General features: G+C 42.0%; 1 protein-coding gene across 1 annotated transcript in view; it reads left to right on the top strand.

Moving 5' to 3' along the window:
• Positions 1-2,066: 2,066 nt before the first annotated feature.
• The window catches only part of NID1 (nidogen 1), a 54,514-nt gene continuing 31,910 nt past the window's right edge, over positions 2,067-24,670 (top strand). The window contains exons 1-8 of the mRNA XM_081186204.1: positions 2,067-2,351; positions 12,545-12,844; positions 13,998-14,227; positions 16,619-17,034; positions 19,218-19,367; positions 20,503-20,754; positions 23,328-23,528; positions 23,875-24,117. Of these exons, the coding sequence (XP_081042330.1) occupies positions 2,145-2,351; positions 12,545-12,844; positions 13,998-14,227; positions 16,619-17,034; positions 19,218-19,367; positions 20,503-20,754; positions 23,328-23,528; positions 23,875-24,117 (1,999 nt within the window). The 5' untranslated portion in view covers positions 2,067-2,144. The remainder of the gene's footprint in view (positions 2,352-12,544; positions 12,845-13,997; positions 14,228-16,618; positions 17,035-19,217; positions 19,368-20,502; positions 20,755-23,327; positions 23,529-23,874; positions 24,118-24,670) is intronic.

Below are 24,670 nucleotides of genomic sequence, written 5' to 3'. Positions count from 1 at the left end.
TCAGAGCAGCTTTTAAAAAGAAAACTCCACTACAAAGTTAGAGAGCTGTGCGTATGGAGGGGAGGGAGGGTCATCTGGCTAAATTTAAAGACATGAGTAGTTAGGAGACAGAATCCTTTCCTAATCACCCACCCACCACAGAATTCCCAGAATTTCCCTGTGATTATCTGATAAAGAGGAAACTAGAGTCAAAGGAGAATACAAAAGTAAGTAGATAAGAATTAACCCTTAACTGGAAGAGCATATTTGGATCCAAAATCTCCCAGATCAAAGTTATGTCTAATGATGTAATCAGTGACAAAACTGGGTGTATATACCCATATACCTTATTCACTATAGAATTAACATTGGATCTTGGTCTTATAGTACACTATTTATTTATTACAGCGATCTGCTCTCTGCATTTCTCCTGAAGCTGCTGCAGTGAGAAAATCATGTAAACTGTTGACCTCTGAGCTCTAAAGCCCTGTCAGTGAGTAACTTGAAACAATCTGTTAAGGAACTACAGGCACTAAGGCTTGTACTGAGCAGGAAGATTCCACAGTAGTTGTTACAGTCATGGCGGTCACCTACATTCTTGTAGAGGGTCACAATGCTGTAGTCGCGCATGTCTTGTGGCAAGAGGCAGGACAGGGTCTCAAACAAAAGTCCCAAGCCCACAAGCCCAGCATGTTCACACCATGTCCCAGTGACTTCTACGCTAGCTTGGTCATGTCCACAGAATGGAAGATGTCAGGGTCCCCAAGGATGTGCTCTACGGGGAGCTGGCTTCAGTCACTAGACACAGACTAATTCTACATTATAAAGATGTCTGCAAACGTGACATGAAGGCTGGCACCATTAACTCAGCAGTATGGGAATCCATTGCAAATGATCACAGTGCCTGGAGCTCGGTTGTGTGTCCACAGCAGTGACCAGAGGAGGAATGGCTGCTGGGAGGAGAAGAAACGCCGTGGTGCATCTGCAGCAGCACAACCGGACCCCTTCATCTGCCCCAGTTGCACGTATTGGTCTCTATAGCCACATCAAGTGAGGCAACTCTCCAGCGGGTTGACTTCACCTTCAAAGGTGCACTCCTGCATTGTCTACCAAGACAGACAGATGCCAACAATATGTCACCTTTTCCTCCAAGGAGTTCAAGGTGATATATAATTGCACATGGTTCTCCACTTCCTATTTTATCCTCACAACCTTGCCAGGTAGGTTAGGCTGAGATACATGACTGGCCTTAGGTTCAGGTTACCAGATTTTTTTCAATGAATCCGGGGACACTTTTCAGCTTTCTACTAAATAGATGGGTTTTGTCAGGGGGCTGATTTGTAAATCTGGGGACTGTCCCTGGGAAACAGGGATGTTTGGTAACCTTACCTTAGGTCACCCAGTGAGCTTCATGCTCAAGTGGGGATTTTAACCCTGGCCTCCAATTACAGTGGTACCTCAGGTTACATATGCTTCAGGTTACAGACTCTGCTAACCCAGAAATAGTACCTTGGGTTAGGAACTTTGCTTCAGGATGAGAACAGAAATCGGGCTCGGCAGCAGGAGGAGGCCCCATTAGCTAAAGTGGTGCTTCAGGTTAAGAACAGTTTCAGGTTAAAAACGGTCCTCCAGAACAAATTAAGTACTTAACCCGAGGTACCACTGTACTTTAACCAGGGCACCAGCACGTAACTTTCTAGTCTATGTAGCTAAAGGGGTGTATCAATGAATACCCCACACACACTTTACTGGGTATCTTTTCTTTATTTGTACATGCAAACGCTAATGAGTATGAGGGGGGTAGAGCCAAGCTTTCATAGAGTGCAATTGTGGGTAACTGTACTGCGAAGGGCGGGAAACGCCTCTGGCTCCTGGTGGCTTGAGATTGGGTAAGTAAAGCTCAAGTTTTCTCTGCTGGGATTTTTGGATGGCTTTGCAAAGGATGCAAAAGGAGGAAGGGGGGGACAGAAGCCCGTCCTCTGATGGTGATAGGGCGTCTTTCTTTGAACTCTCCGCGGATTGGTTGGCTTCAAACCCTCTCCTCGCTTTCCCTCGGCCTCCCCCTCCCCTCTTTTCCACCGCAGCCCCGGCGGGGTTTAAAACTTGAGGGCTCGCCGCTCTCAAGGCTCGTCTGCGCCGCTCGGACGTCGACGAGGAGAGAGAGTATGGCCAGCCTGCGGGGCTTGAGCTTGTGGGCGCTGCTGGCGGCGCTGGCGGCACCCGGGAGTGGCTTCCCTCACGGGGGGCTCCTCTTCCCCTTCGGCTCAGAGCGAGGCGACGCCGAGCTGGAGGCTGGGGACGACGCGCATTCCCCGCCTCTGGAGCTCAGCACCGCGCTGCGCTTCTACGGCTCCAGCGTCGACTCCCTCTATGTGAGTGCGGGTGGGGGGGGGGAGCAGCAGGCGGAGGCGACCCTCAGGGGTGGGCGAGGGGCGGGCGAGTGAGAGTCCAGGGGAGAGGGGCCAGTGGCCTGGGAAAGGGCTGAGGCGGAGGTCCCCTCAGCTGAGGCGAGGTTGCTGTCACTGCTGTGGGGCAATGGCGGGGGCGGAGGGTCTGCTGGCCAGGCTGTCGGCCAAGTGGGGCCAAAGGCGGTGCGGGGTAAAGGGCTTCCTGTGGCGGGAGGTTGCTTAATTCCTAAGAGGGGGAATTGTTGGGTCTGAAGACTCGTGCCCTTGGAGCCCTTTCCTCTCCTTTCCAAATGTGGCTACTGTGCCTTCCCCGGCAAGAAGGGCGCCTTCTGCCTATGCTCAGAGGCGCCGCCGCCCCTCCGCGTGACTCCTTTGTAATTCAGACCTCTCCGGGTTGAGCCTCATGACTGCAAAAGCGAAGCCAGCGGGAAAGACCAAGCGCAGATTAAGCCTGGCATGTAGGTTTCCCCATAAAAGTTCTTAAGACAAAAGGCATTTCCCTCCACTCATGCCTATAAATTCTCTTGCAGCGGGGTGTTTTTCAAGCCCAGGAATTCCCCGTGTGGTGTTGCCGCCGGAGGGATGTTGAGATCGATCTAAGCCGAGTTGAGCCCCTATTGAAAACGGGGGGGGGGCAGCTGGCTACTCCTGACAAACGGTTTATTTCAGGAGGAGGAGAAGCAGTTGTGCAGGAGCAGGTCAAGGAGAGGGTTGCTGGGTGGGAAGGGGAGGAACTGTCCAGAACCATTTTGGCAACTCGACTAGATTTTTGCTAATTCCAAACAAAATAGAAAGCAGATGGGATTTGTCCTTTCCAGGACTTGCCGTCCCTGCTCAATGAGGGGTTGTTGCCTGGGTTTCAGCAGTTTATTCCACTGAACTATAGGTCATGCAAATAAAATTGTGGCCCTATAGCTGAGTACAAAGGGTCAGATTCTGTTCTAAGTAAATTGGCATTCTTTCTGTCAGCCAAGGATTTAGTGCATGGTGGTTCTGTTCTGCTGAATTCTGAAATGGTTTATTTTCTTACTCCTTACTTTACTCTTTTTCAGTCAGTAGGGGCTGCTTTCCTTATATTCTTCCAGAATTGTGAGGTATTTCAATATGCTTTCATCTTAATTTGGCTTATTTAAAAGGCCAAACACACTGAAATGCTTTGAATAGTGTGGCTGTGGTGAAGTACAATGCCAAACCAGAGTTGACACAAGAACAGTTAGGCACAAATTTCCTCCTCTTACATGTAGCAGTTAGTAAGTTCTGGTCCTTGTTTGCTAGTTAGTCTGAACAGGCAGACCATTATTTGTGTTTGCCTGCAAACCAGACTGACTGTAATTGAGTTTGCTGGAAAGTGCAAGCCATAGTTTTTTTGCCTGGTCTGACAAACTGGCAATGTATCGTTTGTCGAGAATAAAATCAGCACTTAACTGACACTCTGTGCAAGGGAAGAAGATGGGGGAAAGTAGAAATGCATGAGCATAAAATTCATGTCTGCACATCCTTGAAATGCTGTGCCATCTGAATGCACATTATTTTTTATTGGTACACTATAGGCTGGTGCTTACCTTTTAAAGCTCTGTGTGGTTTAGGATCTAGGTACTTGAAAGACCATATTCCCTATATCAACGTGCCTGATATTAAGGTCAGTGTCACAGGTCCTTTTTTGAGTCTGGATATCCCTGCTAAGTGAAGTGAGCCGGGGGTGAATGGACCCAGGGCTTTTTTGGTTGGTTCGCCCTGCTTGAAGAATTCCCACCCCACAGTGGCTTGCCTAGCACCTGCACTGCTATCTTCTGGGTGATGCCACATGAATACACTTGTGTTTTACAATGCCTTTTTACACCACAGCTCTAAAGTTTGATGGTGCCCTTAAGCATTGCTTTATTCATTATTTTACTCATTATTGTGTACAGATGCAATTTCGTGGACTGCCCTGAAAAATTCAAATTGTAGGGCAGTATATCAGTCTATTAAATAAAGAAGAACTGTATTCCAAGAACTGGAATACAAAATCAGACTATGCCGCACAATGCCAGTATAGCCACCAATATTTATATCATAGTAGCAAGCAGCTTTGGAAATAACCCCATAAATTTTATTAGCCTGTTTTTTTACACATGAGATGCATTGGTGTAGGAAGGATCAGGGCAGGACCACCCATGAAGTAGGGTGAAGCAGCTGCCACCACCTCCGCCACTGGTGGAGAGGCAGCGCCATCATTGGCACCAATTTGAGGTCTTACTGGAAATCAGCTCCAATGTTGGTGGCAGGTGGGGCAGCGGCGGTGCCAGTGTATGGCATGGTGGTGGTGTCAGCAGAGTTGGGTGGCGCAGAGGTGGAGGTGGCATGACAGGCAGCATGGCAGAGCGGGGTGGCAGAGCCACAAAATGGGACTGGGAGGAATGACATGTTCCCTCTTTTGCCACCCCTCCCTATAAGTAAGAACCAAAGTGGTCTGGCAGAGGAGAAACAGAACATTTGGTGTCCCCTCTGGCAGCCTGTTCACTTCACTGGATGCAGTTCCTTGTTGCTTGTGGTGACCAGGCAAGAGTTTAACTGCAAGGATGCTATCAGATATAATACATTGCAGTATATGGGATAATAATAATTAGTATGGCTTTCTGCTACTTTCAGTGAAATTAACTCTACACCAATCCGATTCGAGAAGATGGCTTGTGACACATGTTCTTCTCCTGAGGCTATCTTATTTAGAAAATGGTTTCAAGGAAATTGTAATCTGCTCTGTGCTTTTGGGATTGGGTGGGACAGAATAAAAATCCAAGCAAATGAACACAAACTATAATTTTATTTATTTATTTATTTAGCATTTATATATACCATCCTCTTGCAGAATTTCAGGGCAGTGTACTACAATGTTAAAACATTTAAAAGCAACAGAGTGCAATCATTAAAATGACAAGTTACTCCAGGGGCAATTTTAAACAACTGTCGTCTTCTTCTTTGGCGATCAACTTGTAGCTGGGTAAGATTGTCTTCCATGAATATGGTGTTAACAGTGTGTCTGTAAGTGACTGTGGAGGCTAATTCTGGATTCGCACATCCATTGACAGTGGGGACATAGGTTTCTGGGTGGGAGTTGATCATGGTGAGGATTTGCCAAACATGCCTTCCTCTTAGCTTATAGGTCTCTGAAAGTCTTTGTGGGCTGTGCAAGTCTCTGAAATAAGCGATGGGTCAGATTCTTATCTGGTGAAAACAAGCCGTAAAGCTTTGTTTTATGACGTCCAACATTGCTGAAGTGGTTCGCAAACAGATGTAATGAACAGTGATTTCGGATATACCCACTGTTGTGGAATTCTTCAGCACAGCAGAAGGATACAGAAATGCTTCAAAAACCCATCTATATGGTGAATCGAACTGTATAACAACAATTGTTGTGGAGCAATGGTCATAAAGATTTTCAGAGACCTATAAGACTTATGTTTATTTGGTTCTATGTTTTTAAGAGAATCCATCAAGAGTGCATAATTTGTGACTTTCAGAGATTTAGAAGATTTCTGTTTATTTGGCTTTGCAGAGAGTGCATATTTCATATATTTCATATATTTCATATTGTTCAGTGTTCTGTATAGATTATATAAAGAGTTTATATTGACATTGCATTGTTGGACTTGGTCATTGTGTTGCCTTTGGATATTATTGATATTTTTTTGCAACACAGGGGTTTAATTGTTTGGTTACTTCTTCCGGTACACTGACATTTGTTCACCAGTCTTCCCCAAGTGATATTATTATTATTATTATTATTAATAGTAGTAGTAGTAAAAATTTTTGGAGACACCGTTGGTGGAATCTTTTGAGGAGTTGGTGTTTATAAGTGGTCCATGTTGGCATTTAAAAAAAAAAGGTTTTCAAGAGGCACCTGAAAGTCAAATCTGAGCATGCCTGCTGAGTCTCTGTTGAAAGAGTGTTCCACAGCATGGGGATAGGGATACTATATGCTCGACATAGTATTATGCCATGTATGCCTCATATAGTATGAGGCTATTTGAGGCCAGTCCAGTCTCAATTAAAATGAATTGTCAGGGTACGGAAAATTCCTATTAAATTAAAAACCATTTGCCTGGGTATGTCAATAGTACTGATTCTCAATGATATTTCATAAGGTGGGGACAGTAATAACATTTAAATGCCTCTTTAAAATGTATAGGCTTACCCAAGCTTTCTTTGATGCTTGACTCTTAGTTTTTAACTTTGTTTTGCACACTGTTTTATTTGTGATTTACTGTTCTGTTTTGTCATAATCTTGTTCTTTGTAAAATTTATTGAATAAGGTTGTATTTTTATGTAAACAGCTTAGAGATTTCTATGATAACTGAGCTGTGTAACAATTCTATGGCCTCCAGATATTAATTACATGCATCTCAAGCATGCATTAGTTAATCATAGAATTATAGAATTGGAAGGGATCTGGAGGTTATCTATTCCTACCCCCTGAAATGCAGAAATCCTCATCCAATTTGAAACCATACCAAACCTTACTTAGCTTTGCAAATGTGTTTGTGGTTTTATTGCTGAGCCACTATGTGAAGTGACAAGAATTCTCAACGTTGGACTGCTTTCTCTCAAACCACAGAATTGTTTAGCTGCGTTCCCTTCCTTCCTGTTTCCTGCTCCTCCTTCTGTCTTTCATAAATTTCCTTAGCTGATAGAGGCAGAACTACGTATAAAGTGTGTGGCATGTTTTCTTAACATCCCATAAATGTAACTTAGCCATCTATGCAATTCAGAGGTACTGAATCCTAAAAATATATCGCAAGGTTAAATGGAGTAATACCTTAAAAGGAAATGGTGCATTCTACAGCTGTTATTGTCTCCAGACAATTAGTGATGTTCCGTTTCCCCCTTCATATAAATATGCCTCTAATAATATGCAGTCTGACTATAATGTGAATATCTAGGTTTGGGCTGGCAGTTTTATTTGTATTTAAATTCATGTTCACTCATACTACTTGAAAAGATGCATGCATACTTAACCAGACCTTAAATTCATTTCCTTACTTGGATTAAGGTGGTAGAGTAATTCGTCTTCTCCTACTGGGGTGCTTTCAGATGTGAGTTTATTATGGAATTAGTGCTGCTCATGCAAACAAGCCCTCCACCAGTAGCCACATAATATTATCACCATCAAAATACCAGCCAATGCTTGTTTTACATTTAATCTGTATTTTCCTTTACTGTGGGAAATCTGATAGCTAAAAGTAATTCATTATACATTTGCAGAACTGCTGGTGTGGAAGTTTGCTAGTGCATTTCTTTCCCCTTTTTTTGGTGAGCAGTTTGTCACATGCGTGGTGACGTGGTGGTGAATGGTTTCTGTTGCCATATTCCCCACTTCCATTTGCCTCACCTGGACACAGCCAATACATTCTGTTTGTGGCAGCCTCCTTTGTTGGCATCTGTCTGTCTACAGAGACAATGGAGTGTGCCTCCAGGGGTGAACTCAAACCTCCGAGTTAGCAGAACTGAAATGACTTCCCTGGGGCGCAAACCTGGGAAGTGTATATGGAGCTCCTGGACTGCCCAGATGCAAAGACCCCACCCTCTCTGCCTCATTGTTGTGGTCAATTGGAAAGCAGAGCAGTATGTTGCTGGAAGGAGGCATACAAAGTGCCACCCAACTATCTTAGGGATTTGCGTAGTGTTTACCCACAAGGTAGCTGAGGTTTAGGGTCTGAGTTTTCCTTCTCCAACAAACATCTCTTTGTCTGTCTTTATTCATCAACGCAACATAGATGGGCTACCTTCCCAGGTTGATGAGTCCCATCTGCCCCTTACTTCCCTCTACAGCACATCCAGAAACTGCCTTCTTGATAGTTTGACCCACTATTGGTTTCATTTGCTCAATCCATTGTAGTCTGTCTTCACATGCAGAGGAAATCCCTTACTCACCAAGAGTTTGAGACCCATCGGCTACCCTCCTCTGGCCAATCAAAGGCATTCCTGGGGTGTAACAGGTGTCCCATGCCACAGGTGAGAGCTAAGCGCTGCGTAGGGACCAAAGGTGGACAAACTACCTCAGAAGGAGCATGATGTGTTCCTCACCAGAGGTACTACCCCTCCCCTAGACCCCATACACCTCTGGCAGCCTCAAATACCAAAGAAAATACATCTATTCCTACTTATTGTTGTGTGCAGAAGGCATGCCTAGTTCAGTTCAAAACTAAAGCAGCCCAGCTATGGCAAGGGGAGATGCCTGATGTTTTTCTTTTTACATGCTTCCCTCCTGGATTCTTTCATACTGAGCACTGGTAGATGGCCTTGTTGCATCTGGGTTTTGTTTGCTTACCTTTCTCTCCTGGTTGATGCTGCTGCTATGTGCTAATGACCTTGACCTGAAAGCAATTCACTGTATTCCAGGGGTGCCAACTTGAATAAAATATTGGGAGAGGGCCAGGTGAGCCCCGCAAAATCGATCACATGATGTGGTGCACACACACACCATTTGAATAGCAATGCCCATCAACTTTGGGGGCCCCTATCCCCTCAAACCCCTTGGCCCCTAGGAGGTGACTGCTATGCTGTATTCTGCCCAACATCACATTGATAGACTTAAAGAAGTCTATCAATGGAAGTGTAGAAAACAAATATCCCCTCATGGTTGAACTGCATATTCATTTATTAGAATAAGAAAAGAGTTTTATTGTTTCCTGTCCCTTAGAATGCTAAATGAAATAGGTCTCCAAGAGAGCAGCTGCTTCACGTTTTAGTCTGGATGCATGTCATATGTACCCAAGATTTCATAAATTGTAAGAAACAATTGTTTATTTTGCAAATTTAATTTATAATAAGAAGATTCTGATTCTATTCACTAATGAATGTATACCTTTTCATTTAAGTTGCAAAAAGTTCAATGTACTGGTTATTTTCTTCCTTGGGCTTGTTCTTCACAGCACAATCATAGCCATGTCTACTTAGAAGTAAGCTGTGCTAAATTCAAGGGGGCTTATTCCTAGGTAGGTAAGTGTGGTTAGGATTATAGCTGTAGCCACTCATTATTCTAGTGTCCCATTGTTTCAAAAACAAGTCCTTTTTGGCAGGCTCTTTCACTCATTCTCAGAACATATTGAAATACTCTAATAGAACCAATCATGCTGAAAATGTAACTTACTTATTTCATTTATATCCCATTGATCCTCCCATGTGTTTGGCATCATACATGAGGGTTATCCCATTATATTCTCACAATAAGTTAGGCTGAGAAAGATTTATTGTTTTATTTTGATCAAATAACATCTTAAAGCAGTTTGGAAAAGATTATAGCAGAACAATACAATATGTGGGCAGTCTCTGCTCAAGCCATTGAAGTGGGTGAATAAATGGTTAGTGGTTTGGAATAAGGCTTCAGCAGTCTTCCTAGACCTTCCTGTGACTAGCAAAGCCAAAAGAAGTTGTAGAAATATAGAAAAATGCAGAACAGGTAATGCAAACAAGAGAAATGTTGTGAATTTGCTTGATTTACATTTTTAAAAATTGTTTTTATTAAAGATTAGCTTGGGTTGCATATTTATATAAATACAGAATTTGGCTGTTTGTTGGCACATAACTTGGCTTGCTGCTTCAGTGCTACTTGAAACTGATTTTTAGGGTGATGATGATGATGATGATGATGATAATAATAATAATAATAATTAATAATAATTAATAATAATAATTTTATTATTTATTATTTATTCCCCGCCCAACTGGCTGAGTGCCTTTCCCCCCAAAAAAGATTAAAATACAATAATTCATCAAACATTAAAAACTTCCATAAACAGGGCTGCCTTCAGATGTCTTCTAAAAGTCAGATAGTTGTTTATTTCTTTGACATCTGATGGGAGGGCGTTCCACAGGGCAGACGCTACTACCAGGTCAGAAGCTATTGTAACTTTTAATTTGTAGCAGGTCTGACAGCATGGGTCCCATTTCAGGCCCAATGGCTGTGCCAGCTCCTTGCTGATGCAGCTGCCTGCCTGCCTCTGCTCCACGCCGGGTGCCGTGCATAGAATGTAGATGCAGCAGTGTCCTTGCTGCTCCATAAAGCCTCAGCCAGGCTTGGGGAAGAGGATTAGGATGACTCTCTTAGACAACTTTATTAGGTATCATGAAAACTTGGAGACAATAGTAGGAATTCAAATGGTGTGTTTGTGTATGCACAACCACCCCCACCCCATTTGAATTCCTATTATTGTCTACTACTCTAACCTTAACTTACAAACTACACTCTAGAGTAAGTCCTGAATATTCGGTGTTTGCAAAATGTATGAAAATTGTATTTGGAGTGGTCTGTTGAACTGTAAATGGCTGAAGCAGCTACTCCAAGGCTGGAAGAATTTGCTGTGTGTCACATCTCCAGTCTCAACTAGGAAAGTCATGATCAATGCTCTATATCTTATGTACGAGTCATTTCCTATCACAGATTTACATGCCAGATACCTGCAATGTCAGATATTCCTATTTGCCAAAGTTCTCCACTCATTGATACAAAAGTTTCCTATGCCATTTTTTCAAATGTCTTTGCATCAGAGCTTTGGGCAGCTTGGATTTTTTAGTAATGTTTATCTCACCAGAAAGTGTGTCTGTTGTATCTGTCGTTTTGGCATCCTGTAGATATTCTGGAGAACAGCACAGCTGTCTCTGTTTGAGAAGAGCCTGGAATGACTACACTGGTGATCTTATTTTGATAAGGAAATGCCAAGGATGCAATAATGTAATCAGCGAAAGAGGCAAAGTATAGAGTTTTTTCTTCTTGACATCTTAAGTGGTCTATGTAACATTGCAACATAGCAGAGACCACAGGCCATGGCAGATAAGGAGGCTCTGTAGCCTGGTCTAATTGTGAAACAGGAAGTCGCTGCTGGTGGGAATCAGGGATAAATTAGGTTTGGTTAGCATTTTTAATACAAAACTACCTAGTTCCCGAGGGACGCGGGTGGCGCTGTGGTCTAAACCACAGAGCCTAGGGCTTGCTAATCAGAAGGTTGGCCGTTCAAATCCCCGTGACGGGGTGAACTCCCATTGCTCGGTCCCTGCTCCTGCTAACCTAGTGTGGCGATCACACGGTCTCCAGATGTTTCACCGTCTATTGATCCCTGTGCCACCACTTTATTTCTCGCTGCCACCACCCATGCCCTACCTGGTACAATACTGAGTCCAATCAGGGTTAAATTGGAACATAAACTTCTGTTTATTTATTGCAGTTTAACAAGTGTGTGGTTTCAAAAACAGTATCGGTCAATTACAATCATGGGGTGCCTATCCAGACCTATAACTTCCGCTACCTGCTCTCACTCACTAAACCACCTCTCAGATAGTTAATTGTCTTCCTAGTTCCTAACTGTTCCTGACTCAGCTTATTTCTCTACACTAACTCAACCTACCCACAGACTCTATCACAATTAACTCCCACTCTAACCAACCACCCAACTCCCAATGAACTCCTCCCTTTGCCGCTCCCAGAGCTGGTTTTATAGTCCCTCTGACTCCACCCCCCTGGGTTCTGATTGGGTAATTTGTTTAACTATTTCACCTCCAGCACTCTCATATGTTAACGTTGCATACCTAGCAATGTCAAAGCATGTCAAAGTGCAAGTAGATAAATAGGCAGGAAGGTAAACTGCGTTTCCGTGCACTTCTCTGGTTCACCAGAAATGGCTTAGTCATGCTGGCCACATGACCCAGAAGCTGTACGCCGGCTCCCTCGGCCAATAAAGCAAGATGAGCGCCGCAACCCCAGAGTCGGCCACGACTGGACCTAACAGGGGTCCCTCTACCTTTTTACCTAGTTCCCGCTTCCTGAAACAATGCACAAATAGAAATGCACTTGAAGTCTGCACTTCCCTGAATTTTGTGATGCAGTTCTCCAACCCAAAATGCTGCGTTTGTGAAAATTGAATGTGTTATGCTAGGGGAAATTGCTGGCAAAAATGCATATGAGAAACATACACTAAAATGTTGACAAATTGTTGTGAGGACTCCCCCCCCCCTTTTCAAGAAGTTTGAAAACTGATGGGAAATGTGAAGAACTGAGCTTATAACTGGGGGGGGGGGATGAGAAGGTGAAAGAAACCAAATAGACAGATTTGTCCATCCATCCCTGCGTGCCTATATCTAGCATGTATTCACTGTTTGTAACATTTTCCTAATTGTTTTTCTAGGTTCTTACTAATGGCATCATTGCAGTAAGTGAGCCATCAAGGGACGAAGATAACCCTGGTCAGCTTCCAGTCAGTTTTGGAGGTATCGCTCCCTTTTATGCTGATTTGGATACTACAGGCGGACATGGGAAAGTGTACTACAGGGAAGATTCATCCCCAGATGTCCTCCAGCTTGCTGCTCATTATATTAAAAGGGGCTTTCCAGAGTCTGCCTTTGATCCAAGCAATGTTGTCATTGTTACCTGGGATTCTGTGGCTCCTTATGCAGGACCTGGAGAAGATGTCGCTCTACAAGTGAAGGTGAGCTTGTGACAGCATAGCAATAGACAAATGAGAAGTACCAGGACGATATGCAAATTAAGTGAAACTGCAGTCCTATGTATCTTTGCTCAAGCTTACCCCCAGTAAATGGATGTAGCTTGCAGCCTAGGAATGGCAAAGGCTTTTTGGAAGAGAGAGATGCAGGTGGTAAATTTATCTTAGTTATGCAGATTCAGAACTTCAGATTTAATATGTCAAATGAATGCTTTGGGTCTGCAGTAGGACCTCTTCATTTTATGAATTACAAAGTTCTGTGATGTTTAGTGTTCAAAACAATATCCTTTTTTGGAAGAATAGTTTTGAGGATACTCCTAAAGATAATAAATCCTTGATTCCATATTCTGTTATCACTGAATCAACTCAGCTTGTATTTGAAGGGCTTGTCCACATTTGAGTCCACATATTTAGCTTTTAATCAACATTCTTCCCCATTCAAATTACATCAAAGTAGTCCACACCCATACTTTGAATCTGCATTTGTATATTAAGAGCAAATGTGTTATTGTCCCCTCATACCAGTAGGTACTGTATTCACATTTGTGTTTGTCCCTGCCTTCTTTTGTTCTAATGTGTCAATTAAGTACTGACAGGACATGCACACAGCTGTCTGCATGCACACACTTTGTTTTTTAAAAAAATCCCTGCCCAGGAAGTGTGCAAAAGCACACAGTGAAGAAATTGTAAATTTTTAATGGGGTTTGCTTGTGCAGTTTTCTGGCTTTGTGCGAATCTGAGGGATCAAATGTATATATGGCTATGTTACGAGAATAGCTGAAAAAGAAATAGAAGCAACAAGAAAGTAGGGAATATGGGATGGGGAGTAGCACAAAGTGATAACTGACCCACCCAAAAACAATAAAGCCAATTTTCTATGACCCCAAGTGGAGCAGTTTGGAGCCTAATTTCCACCAATTTACTGGATTATCCTTGTATCAGATAAACTTGAATTTACAAGGGGAAAGCATTACGATTGGTGTTGGGTGATGTCATGCGTTCTGTGCAAATTGATTGGGAATGCAAACAGCTGAAAGCAGACAGTGAACTCCAGTGTGCACAAACCCAGAGTCTCGTCTTTATGTCTAATCTTGCAATTTTTTTCTACAAATAAATAAAATTTAAATCTTCTCCACAGAGAAACACATTCCAGGCTGTTTTAGCGTCTTCTGATTCGAGTTCCTATGCTGTTTTCCTTTATCCAGAGGATGGTTTGCAGTTCCATAGTACACATACTAAAAATAATAAGGAAATTATCCCTGCTGTTGTTGGCTTCAGTCAACCCTCTACAAATTACTTCTTATGGGTAAAACCTGGAATATACAATATAATTGCTAATGAAGAAGAGTTCATTGGAAATCTGCACAAGTATGCTTTTTAATTTTTTTAAAAAAACCTGTATTTCCTATAAGACTTTTTGATACGTAAATGATGTTAGTAATCTTCTATATCACAAAATGCAATTAATCTTCATAAACTTGAAAAGGGTTTTTCATATTCATTTCTAAATCAGCATTCTTATTTTATTTGCGGATAAGGGATCAGAAATGTTAAAAGTTTACTCCACCTGTGTACCTGTTATATGTACCTGTTATAGTCACTGATGAAGCACCACCGGTGTGCATGTCACTTTGCATTTTCATATTCTAAAAGTCAGTTTCAAGTTTGACATTCTAAATAGACAACAAAGATCTAAAATGCAATTTGGCCCCAAAATCAAACAAATTTTGAAACAAATATACTCTGAAGCTTCCATCACAGTAAGAATAAACAATATAAATTCATCCCTGGTGGGGATTTGATGGGGAACAAAGTAAGGCTGCCCACTCTCTCCTTTTTTGTTCATTAGCTATCAGTGGGGATGTGATTTTGGTGATAAACTCGACCCAAGTCAGTGGAATAGACTTTGGTCAAAAATACCTTTCAAGTCTATTTGGCAATCAACAGAGAATTAACCCTAAAACTCCCTTATAGATGGTACCTAACTGCTGGGAAGCTGGCAGTGATCCACCCTGGTGCCTCACCACGATGCTGGAGGGACTGCCCCACACTTGGTACATATCTCCACATGTGCTGGGAATGTACAAAAATCCAGGTTTTCTGAAATTCAGTATTCCAAGGAATTAATAAAATAACAAAACAACAATTGCAAGTAAGACTAGAATTAGCTTTATTGAATATACAGTGGTGCCCCGCAAGACGAATGCCTCGCAAGATGGAAAACCCGCTAGACGAAAGGGTTTTCCGTTTTTGAGCTGCTTCACAAGACGAATTTCCCTATGGGCTTGCTTCGCAAGACGAAAACGTCTTGCGAGTGTTCCGATTTTTTCTCTTGCTCCCCCCCCCTTTTCTAAGCTGCTAAGCTGCTAATAGCCTTTTAGCTGCTAAGCCGCTAAGCCTTTAATAGCCGCTAATCCGCTAAACCGCTAATAGCGCTAATCCGCTAAGCCGCTAATAGGGTTGCTTTGCAAGACGAAAAAACCGCTAGACGAAGAGACTCACGGAACGGATTATTTTCGTCTTGCGAGGCACCACTGTATTCCAAGACAACAATCTGGATTTACATAATAAAGAATTAATAAGCCATTTATTAGAAGCAGCGAGAGAAAACATAACCAGATACGTACTGGAAAGACCTTTCTAGCACAATGATATACATGTAGTAAGAAAATAGTTTGGGAAACAGCCCTCCTTGAGAGATTAACAAATAAACTACAAATGACATGTGGACAAATCAAGAAAGATGGCTTTACCGCAGTGTGGTTAATTTCATAGCATATGCCAGCAGTGGCGGAGCTTCATGCTCTGGCGCCAGGGGGTGGAGAGCAGGTGGGGGCATGGCTGATGCGTGTCCTGGGGGCGTGGCACGCTGCCTGCAGGGGCTGTGAGCGGGGGGCAGCCACAATGGCTCCCCATCGGGATCATGCTGCAGGGGGTAGTACACTCCCCCTGCTGCCCTCTTCCTCCGCCACGGTATGCCAGTATTGCAGAAATTGAATACACACACCCCTAATCAGCATTTGGCTCAATTTTTTATATTTGACTTTGAACCCCTCTCCCACATTCATCAATATACCAACACTTTATATTGTTTCCTTGAGCAAAAATGACCATTACTCATACTTAATCTAAACACAACCACAAGGGCTCCCGATTAGGCATTTAGCTATGCAATGTTGAATGTTATCTGTTAACTCTGTTCTATCCTGTTTCCTCTTTGTTTTTGTTTAACTTCATGAACTAAGAACCTATACATTAACCACTATAAATGAACCATATGTTGCAAATATTACTGCAAATCTATTATGCTATTTTTGTGATAAACAAATTACATGAGACTAGGTCTATTTATTTGTATGATTTTTTAATTTCTATTATCCTTGTTTATGAAACCCAATAAAAATTTCTTACAAATAAATAAAAACAAATAGACAACAAAGGAATAAGGTGGTGGTGGTGGAATGTTTACATTACAGTGTGAATGTTTGTTCATGATAGGCTGAACAAATGAGTTTCTCACACATTAAGGCCCAACTTAGGTGGCATGGAAGCTACTGAAAAATCAATACAATATGGGTACTCATTTCCTTGGGTAGGAAGTGGTTTGCATAGAGTTGTGTGCAACTTAAGTCTGATTTTGAGCAAATGTGTTAGCATCGTGGTTGTGGCAATGAAATCATAGATAAAATTAACTAAAAAAAAAATATAATATGTACAGTTCTTGCTTTAATATACAGTTAGAGATTTCTTTTATTTTAGGAGCAGCAATATGGGAAAACAAGGAGTCTGGGCATTTGAGATTGGTGGCTCAGATAGTATCCTGCCAGCCAAAGTCACTGAGACTGCTACCAGTGCAGAGTATAGTGATTATGACCAGTTTCAGGAAGTGGCTACAGAACCATCCATATCAGAGCAAGGTTCCATTGAAATAAACCAGCCGGAAGTATCCGAAGATATTTCTAGCAGAGGAGATCAGCTGCACATTAGCTACAACTTACCTCAGCCAGCAGAACCAGATGACTTTCAGCCTCCTTATCAAGCTTTAACAGAGCATCCTCCAGCTGCGAATCCGTTCCCAACAGGGAAAAGCCCACCTCTCCAGTTTCCAAACCAGCAATTTCCCAGGCACCACACTCAGATTATTGATGTAGAAGAAGATGATGAAACTGGAATTGGTAAGGTCATTCGGTATTTGAATGGTCATTTCAGGAACCACAGAATTGACTAGCATCATGATCTGATCAAAACCCAGTAACCTGTTTGAATAATATGTACATATACCATCTATGAGTCCTGTTTCTCTTCCCCAGAGAGGCCAGATTCCCTCAGAGCTTAAAAATTATATATAAAGAGAGAGAGAAAGAGAGTGGGGGGGGGGAGAGAGGGGGAGAGAATTGGACACAGATCCTCCAGAGCCTATTTCCTTCACCACTATGCCATTGAGAGCTAAGGGCACAAATCTGCAGTAGGAAACCCAGCCAGATGGGAGGGGGTATAAATAATAAATTGTTGTTGTTCTCTGCAGCCAATATTCACTGGCATCATGAGAACAGTGTGTGTGCAGCCCTCAAATTCAGCCAGTTGGTAGGGGTTAACAGGATTTTCCTGCATGCCCTAGGAGTCCCTGCTAGGCTATAAAGATCTATACTGTACTATCACTCCTCAGATGTGATATCTCAGTTGCCACATCCATTACTTCAGAGGGAGGGAAGTGAAGTACAGCCACTCCTATCTGGCTGCAGCCAGGCTATAGCAAAGGAAGAAAAGGAAGCAGGGCCACTTGGATGGCTCTGCTGAGAGACCTATTCCTTTTGGCTCTTCCTGTCCCTGAACTGTTTCCAGTCTAGCTGGTCAGTATAAGAACTTCATTACTTAAAAATGGATGCCTGAGTTTGCTTGTTGTCCTCCTTCCTCCTCATATTGTTACCCTTTTCCTTATAACTTTTAGAGTGTAAGTCTGAGGTCAGGGTTCCTGTTTTTATTGATCTGTAAGCCACTGGGAATATTTGTGTGAATGTATGTGGGAGGGCCTTTTAGACTGAACACTGAGGTAAAATAGTTATTTAAAGAAAGGCAATACTTTGTCAAGTCAAGAACAGCCCTTTGAAATGAGCAAACTGTAATGCTTACAGTGGTACCTCAGGTTACATATGCTTCAGGTTACATACACTTCAGGTTACAGACCCTGCTAACCCAGAAATAGTACCTCGGGTTAAGAACTTTGCTTCAGGATGAGAACAGAAATCGTGCTCTGGCGGCGCGGCGGCAGCTGGAGGCCCAATTAGCTAAAGCGGTGCTTCAGGTTAAGAACAGTTTCAGGTTAAGTACGGACCTCCGGAACGAATTAAGTTCTTAACCCGAGGTACTACTGTACATGTAGCACAATAAGTGCTCTTATGTTAATTTGTGTTCCCTAATATAATTGTTCAAAAGCAAAATATAAATACCTGTGATAGAAATCCTGTTTCACAACTATCTTAGAATTGTAGAGTTGGAAGGGACCCTGAGGTCCCTTCTAGTCCAACTCCCTGCAGTGGAGGAATATGCAGCTGTCCCATATGGGGGTCGAACCTGCAACCTTGGTGTTAATCCGCACCACGCTCTAATCTACTGAGCTAGGAAGGAGAGTGCTGTGAATCAAAACGTTGGTTGACTCGTTGTGACTGTGTTGGAAATCAGCATAGTCCTGCTTGTACAGTCTATAGGGACCCATAGATTTGTCCCCTGTGTAAGCTGTAATTACTTCCCCATGGACCAAATGCCTGCTAATGGCTAATGACATTCTGAAGGCTGCTTTATGTGTCACAAAGCAGGCATTTACAGCATGTCCGTTACATGTCCCTGCAGTGGACAATGTATTTTAAGGTGCTTCTCATGTTTCAAAATACAGGCCAGCAAATCCATGCCCAGGAACACTTGGCAAAGTCCTCCTGTATGTCTGTTGTGTACATGGCAGACATGTATCTTCCCTTCAGATTATTTTTTTATTTATCACCTTCCACACACATCTGAAGCTTCAAACAGCTTTTTAAAAAAGGAAAAGCAAAACAGAAAATAACTAGATTTCTGTTTCATAAATCTAGATTTGTGTTTCATAACCAGAGGGCTATACAGCAGTGCTAGTGCAGGAGGCAACAGTCCTGCAGCAGGGATAGGGTCTCCTGTTGTCTCCCAGTGGTGGTATATTTTGCTGTCCTGCCAGATGACTATTTATTTCACAGCTGCCAAGCAAAGTGACAGGGAAAATAAAACTTACTATGTGTGGGTTAAGATGCTTTATGGCTAAGACAGGGGCAACATTTCTGACCGCTCTCTGAAATGCATTATGCTGAGAATTTTTTTTTTACTCTCTCTGCAGTGTTTCGTTACAGTACAGATGTCCAGCAAAGCTGTTCAAACAACCGTCATCAGTGTTCAGTTCATGCTGTTTGCACAGACTATCCAAATGGCTTTTGTTGCAGTTGTAGTGCTGGCTACAAAGGAAATGGCAGGCAGTGTGTAGCAGAAGGTAATTTAAAAATTGTTTCAAAACTCATGACTCTAATATATACTACACATATGCATTTTCATAACCTGATCCAAAACACCCACCCACCTCACTCACACACGAAAACAAAGATCACCACAGCCAATCACAAGCAAACAATCACACCCTAGGCCAACTCCAACCTCTCTCACCACCAAAGGAACACAAGTGAACAACACAAGCAACGCTGACACCAAACTCTACATACATTAAACATAATAGAAACACCGCCACCCGACCCCACCCCCATCCATCTTCCCTCTCTCCACCCCCCTTTCTTTTTTCTTTTTTTTTTTCTTTTCCCCCTAATGCCTCAACAAATGAAACGGATTTGTAAAAATGTTACATGGGGAAAAACCATGAGGCATTACACTTACTTCTGTAAAACAAGAAAATCCTTAATAAAATATTTTTTTAAAAAACATATGCATTTTAATGATCAGTTTTTTCCCTACTGAATGCAATTATTTCCATCATATCTCCAGCAATGCAAAGCATAGGGATTGAACATGCTGCAGTGATAAAAGGAAGGTGCTGTCACCTACCACCCTTTTAGATTAATACTTGGAGATAAAAGACTTGGTTAACCAAACTGATAAATGGGTTTATGCTTGTGTTTAAACCTCTTACTGAAGAACGGTTCAGGAAAACTAGAGATCTGCAACACTAGAGGAACTTGGTTTGTGAAACTCATTGTCAGAAGAAACTACATTATGTAATACTACATTGGATGATCAAATTATGCACTTCCATTTTTTATTGAACTTCAGAAGCAAATAAACAGATAGTGCACTTTTTATCCCAAATTAGGAAACTAGTTGAAATTAGAACTGATTCTCAGCATATAAAGGAGTTCAGAAGTTTACAAATATAAATTAAAGATGTATGGATAAGCATAGCAAATATATTCTATGCAAATATCAACATATATTCATTTGTCTAAAGTGAATAAGGCAGTGCCTAGTTTCTGATTATTGTGATCTATTCTTCTTTTACATTGTAATAAACATACAAAGTTTACTACACAGACCAGTGTTTTTAAGTGTGGTGCTTCAAAGCTTTTAACATATAATGGCTATGCTATATAACCTGGCTACTTTGGTTTTGTTATAATAAGGTTCTCCTCAGCGAGTCAATGGAAAAGTCAAAGGGCGGATCTTCGTGGGAAACAATCCGGTCCCAATTGTATTTGAAAACACTGACCTCCACTCTTACGTCGTGATGAACCATGGACGGGCATACACTGCCATCAGCACAATTCCAGAAGCCTTGGGTTTCTCCTTGCTTCCTCTTGCCTCTATCGGAGGTATCATTGGGTGGATGTTTGCTGTGGAGCAACAAGGATATAAAAATGGATTCAGCATTACTGGTAAATTTTTACCTTTGCTTTTTAAAAGTTGCATGCATCTGTTTTGTAGACAATTCACAGGGACTCTGTTGTAAAATCAAGAAGTTCATTGTTGCCAATCTCTGCTTCAGAAGACATGCCTCAGAAGCATATTATATTCCTTCACAGACCATTTTTGCAACGTTACACCAACCTCTCTTAATTTCTGTAAGACAGGAACACTTAACTTAGAGAAACAAGTGACAGCAAAGAGTCATCAAACACAGGTATAAAAGTCCATATTGTTTGCTGCCCATCCCAGTAGTGACCTTACTTCTGGGCTGCTAGCAAGTGGTGAGAGGTAAAGCATTGGTGATTTTGTCCAGGGTGTTGTATGTTGTTGTTAAAATTTCTATGCTGTCCTTCATCCGAGGATCACTGGGTAGTTTACAATATGAAAATACACACCACAGCAACAAACAAAAACAACAACACCCCCGCACACTGTGTAGCCCCAGTTTTCCTACAGTGAAACCAGAAAAAAATCGGAAGCTCAGAGAGGAGCGAGAAAAGTGTTCAATATGTGGTTTTGATACTTAAGGAGAGAAACAAAAAGGACAGTTGCGGGGGGGGGGCGAGGAAGCTTAAATACTGGAACAGTAATAACTCAGACTGCAGGGAAGAGGGGGATACAGATGTATCAGTTTTCTGAACTGCCCTGTGATCTTAAGTTACGTGTGGGTGGCTGTGTAAATTCAGTAGGTATAATAAAATTAATGGCACAGCAATTTGTGCAGGTGGAAAAGGTGCTGTAAACCGAGCTCCCACTGAAATCTCTTCCTTCTGACTGGTGGAATAATAAATGTAGGCAAAGGACATTCATCAGAACACAACCACCAGTTTATCATACTACCTGCCTATGGGGGAGTGAAACAACCCCCTTTCCCCTTTATGTAGTTTTGGTATTGCTCCAAAGCTTAAAAAGTGATCAGTAGAAAGCAAGCAGACAGGAAACTCTCTTGAGCAAAGGGCAACTTCAGGCTTTTCTTGAATTTCATTGTTTACATTTTTTGCTTCAAAACAGCTGCTCCCCACTGATATTACTTCAAATACGTCTTTTGTTTGAAAGGTCACAGGGGAGAAAGTTCACTCGTTTCAAAAATTACAACATTTAGCTGATACCTATGAAGGTAACAGCATTTACCATGCTGTTTTAGGAAAAATAAGCTGGGAGAAATTATTCTGAAATCTGTACTATTCCCCCCCCAATTGAAACCAGTACTGTTTGTCAGCTTATGTGTGTGAAAGCATTTTTTTTGTTTTGTTAGCACTATATTCAGATCCTACTAATTCAATACTAATGGCACAGCATGTAGTTCCAATGCAATGCATAACCAGAAGGAATAAGTGTACAGTGGTACCTTGGGTTACAAACACTTCGGGTTACAGACTCCGCTAACCCGGAAGTAGTACCTCGGGTTAAGAACTTTACCTCAGGATGAGAACAGAAATTGTGTGGTGACGGCACTGCAGAAGCAGGAGGCCCCATTAGCTAAAGTGGTACCTCAGGTTTACCTAAAGTGGTACCTCAGGCTAAGAACAGTTTCAGGTTAAGAACAGACCTCCAGAATGAATTTAGTTTGTAACCAGAGGTACCACTGTACCTCTGTTCAGAAATTAAGCCTTTAAAAACTGGACACCCATGTAAAAATTGCTCATCCTACTATTGCTGCTCCACTTGGGAAGGGGAAATTGTTCTTCTCTCAATTGGAGTTCCCACCTGCTGCTGTTTGGGGAACTTCATCAACCCGCTCGATTCCCCAATAAAGCTCCTGTGCTACTCTTGCCACTGTTCTATGGATGGAGAAGGCAAACGTAGGTGAAATGGATAAGGGGGTTGTTAATTTCAACTCATTTTTAGAGAGTTTAAGGGGCTGGTGCCTTGTCCATTTCACTTATTTACCCTTCAAAAATAGGATGCAAATACCAGCACTTGGGCATACAACATATTTTAATGTTAAAAATTTAAATCAAAGTTTCCATCTTCATCTCTGCAATCCCAGTATAGATCACACTTGAAAATGACACATACATTGACAATTCCATCTCAAATTTTGCTGGTATCATTTCTGGAAACTCCATCACATAGGGATGCCATTTTTAGAGTAGGCTGTGGTCAAGTTGTGTCCAGGAAATGGAGAGAAGTGAGTTTACACACTGTCGCCAAATGAATCACAAGCCAGTCTGCAAGCTAGGTGAGAATAGTGCTTTGTCAGTCCACATCTGAAAAGACTGTCCCACATTCTCCTCAAGGTTGTTCAAATTCTGTAAAGGATGATTGCAAAAACGTAGATAGAATTGAGACAAATACTGGGATATTAATCCATTCCTTATCAGAAGTAATGCTGGAGAACCCTTCAGTCATTTCAGTCTTTGGTAATGTATATATTTCTCTTTAACTAGGAAAAAGAAGGCCATCAATTATAACCAGATCCCATAGTGTAGTTTTGACAGCACGTGCAGTTTAAGGAGACTGTGGTCTCAACTATATGCGTTTCAGCACATGGTGAATGTTTATTTAAAAACAGAAATAAAAAGTTTCATTAATCTTCTAGGTGGTGAGTTTACAAGACAAGCTGAAGTTACATTCCTCAGCAACAATGAAAGGGTGACCATTAAACAGAAATTCAGTGGAATTGATGAACATGGACATCTTACAATCAGCACAGAACTTGAAGGCAAAGTGCCTGAGATCCCATTTGGTTCTTCAGTTCATATAGAGCCCTACACTGAGCTCTATCACTCTTCTAGCTCAGGTGAGTTGAATAGTTGCGAAACCTTGCTACTTCCATTTCATTTTAACAAGTTGTCTAAGCCTGTGACAAGAATGAGCACTGCAAGAGGAATCTTCTGTTTTGTCTTACATTTGTCAAGAAGCTTTTCACTGTAACATCTGAAGAACTTTTAGAGTAATATTTTCATCGAATTTGGCTCCTATACAAATTTTTAATACACAAATTAAAATTTCTAGCTGTATATAAAGTAACAATCATAGCTTTGGGTTTTTTTAAATACACTCATATGTGAGTACCAAAGATTGAATGAATTTACTCAATATTTTGATTCCCTTCTTATTTATATAAGATTCTTTCCTTGTTTCAGTTATCACATCGTCATCTACTAGAGAGTATACAGTGACAGAACCAGAAAGGGATGGAGCGTCTCCATCTTACACAGTTCCATACCAATGGCGGCAGACAATCACGTTTGAGGAGTGCATTCACGATGACTCTCACCATCCAGTTTCAGCAACTCAGCAGCTATCAGTGGACAGTGTCTTTGTCTTGTATAACAGAGATGAACAAATTTTACGATATGCCATGAGCAATTCGATTGGTCCAATTGGTATGTTCAGTGAATTTTTTTTTCTGGTTTGTTTCCATTGTACTGTTTTAAGGTTCATTAGATTCCTGTCTCTTTTACCCTGTGGGCTGTCAAACGGAAGAGATTGTTTGTAAGAATGGTCCCAAAGGATCTGACTAAAGGTAGATCTATTCCAACTCTTGCTTCCCATAGAAGCCAGCCCGGTATCTCTGAGAAGAGCACAAACAGAAGTTGTCCACCTTTGCTCCCAATTGATTGGCATACAGCTTGCAGAAGAGTGCACAAAAGTATATGAAATGTTCCACATTCATAGCAGATGCAAAGCCACAGCCATTATTCTGGGACATGTGGCATGTGATGAACTTTTTGTGTCATGATTCAGGAATGGGGAACCATGCAGGGGCAATTTTTTTTCTTGGGGCAGGAGAGAGAAGGGGTAGGTCTGCCCACTACTGGCTCTGGCCTCACCCTCTTTTTGGCTTTTCTCCTACCCACAGCCCCGGCCAACCCCAGTATGTGACTCCTGAGAAACTACCAAAGAGGGATTGCATCCCTTAAACATAGAAATTGTTCT

Source organism: Podarcis bocagei (genome assembly GCF_964188305.1).
Source record: "Podarcis bocagei genome assembly, chromosome: 3".
Classification (NCBI taxonomy): Eukaryota; Metazoa; Chordata; class Lepidosauria; order Squamata; family Lacertidae; genus Podarcis; species Podarcis bocagei.
The sequence above is the reverse complement of the archived record's forward strand: the minus strand, read 5'-3'. Positions and strand labels throughout refer to the sequence as shown.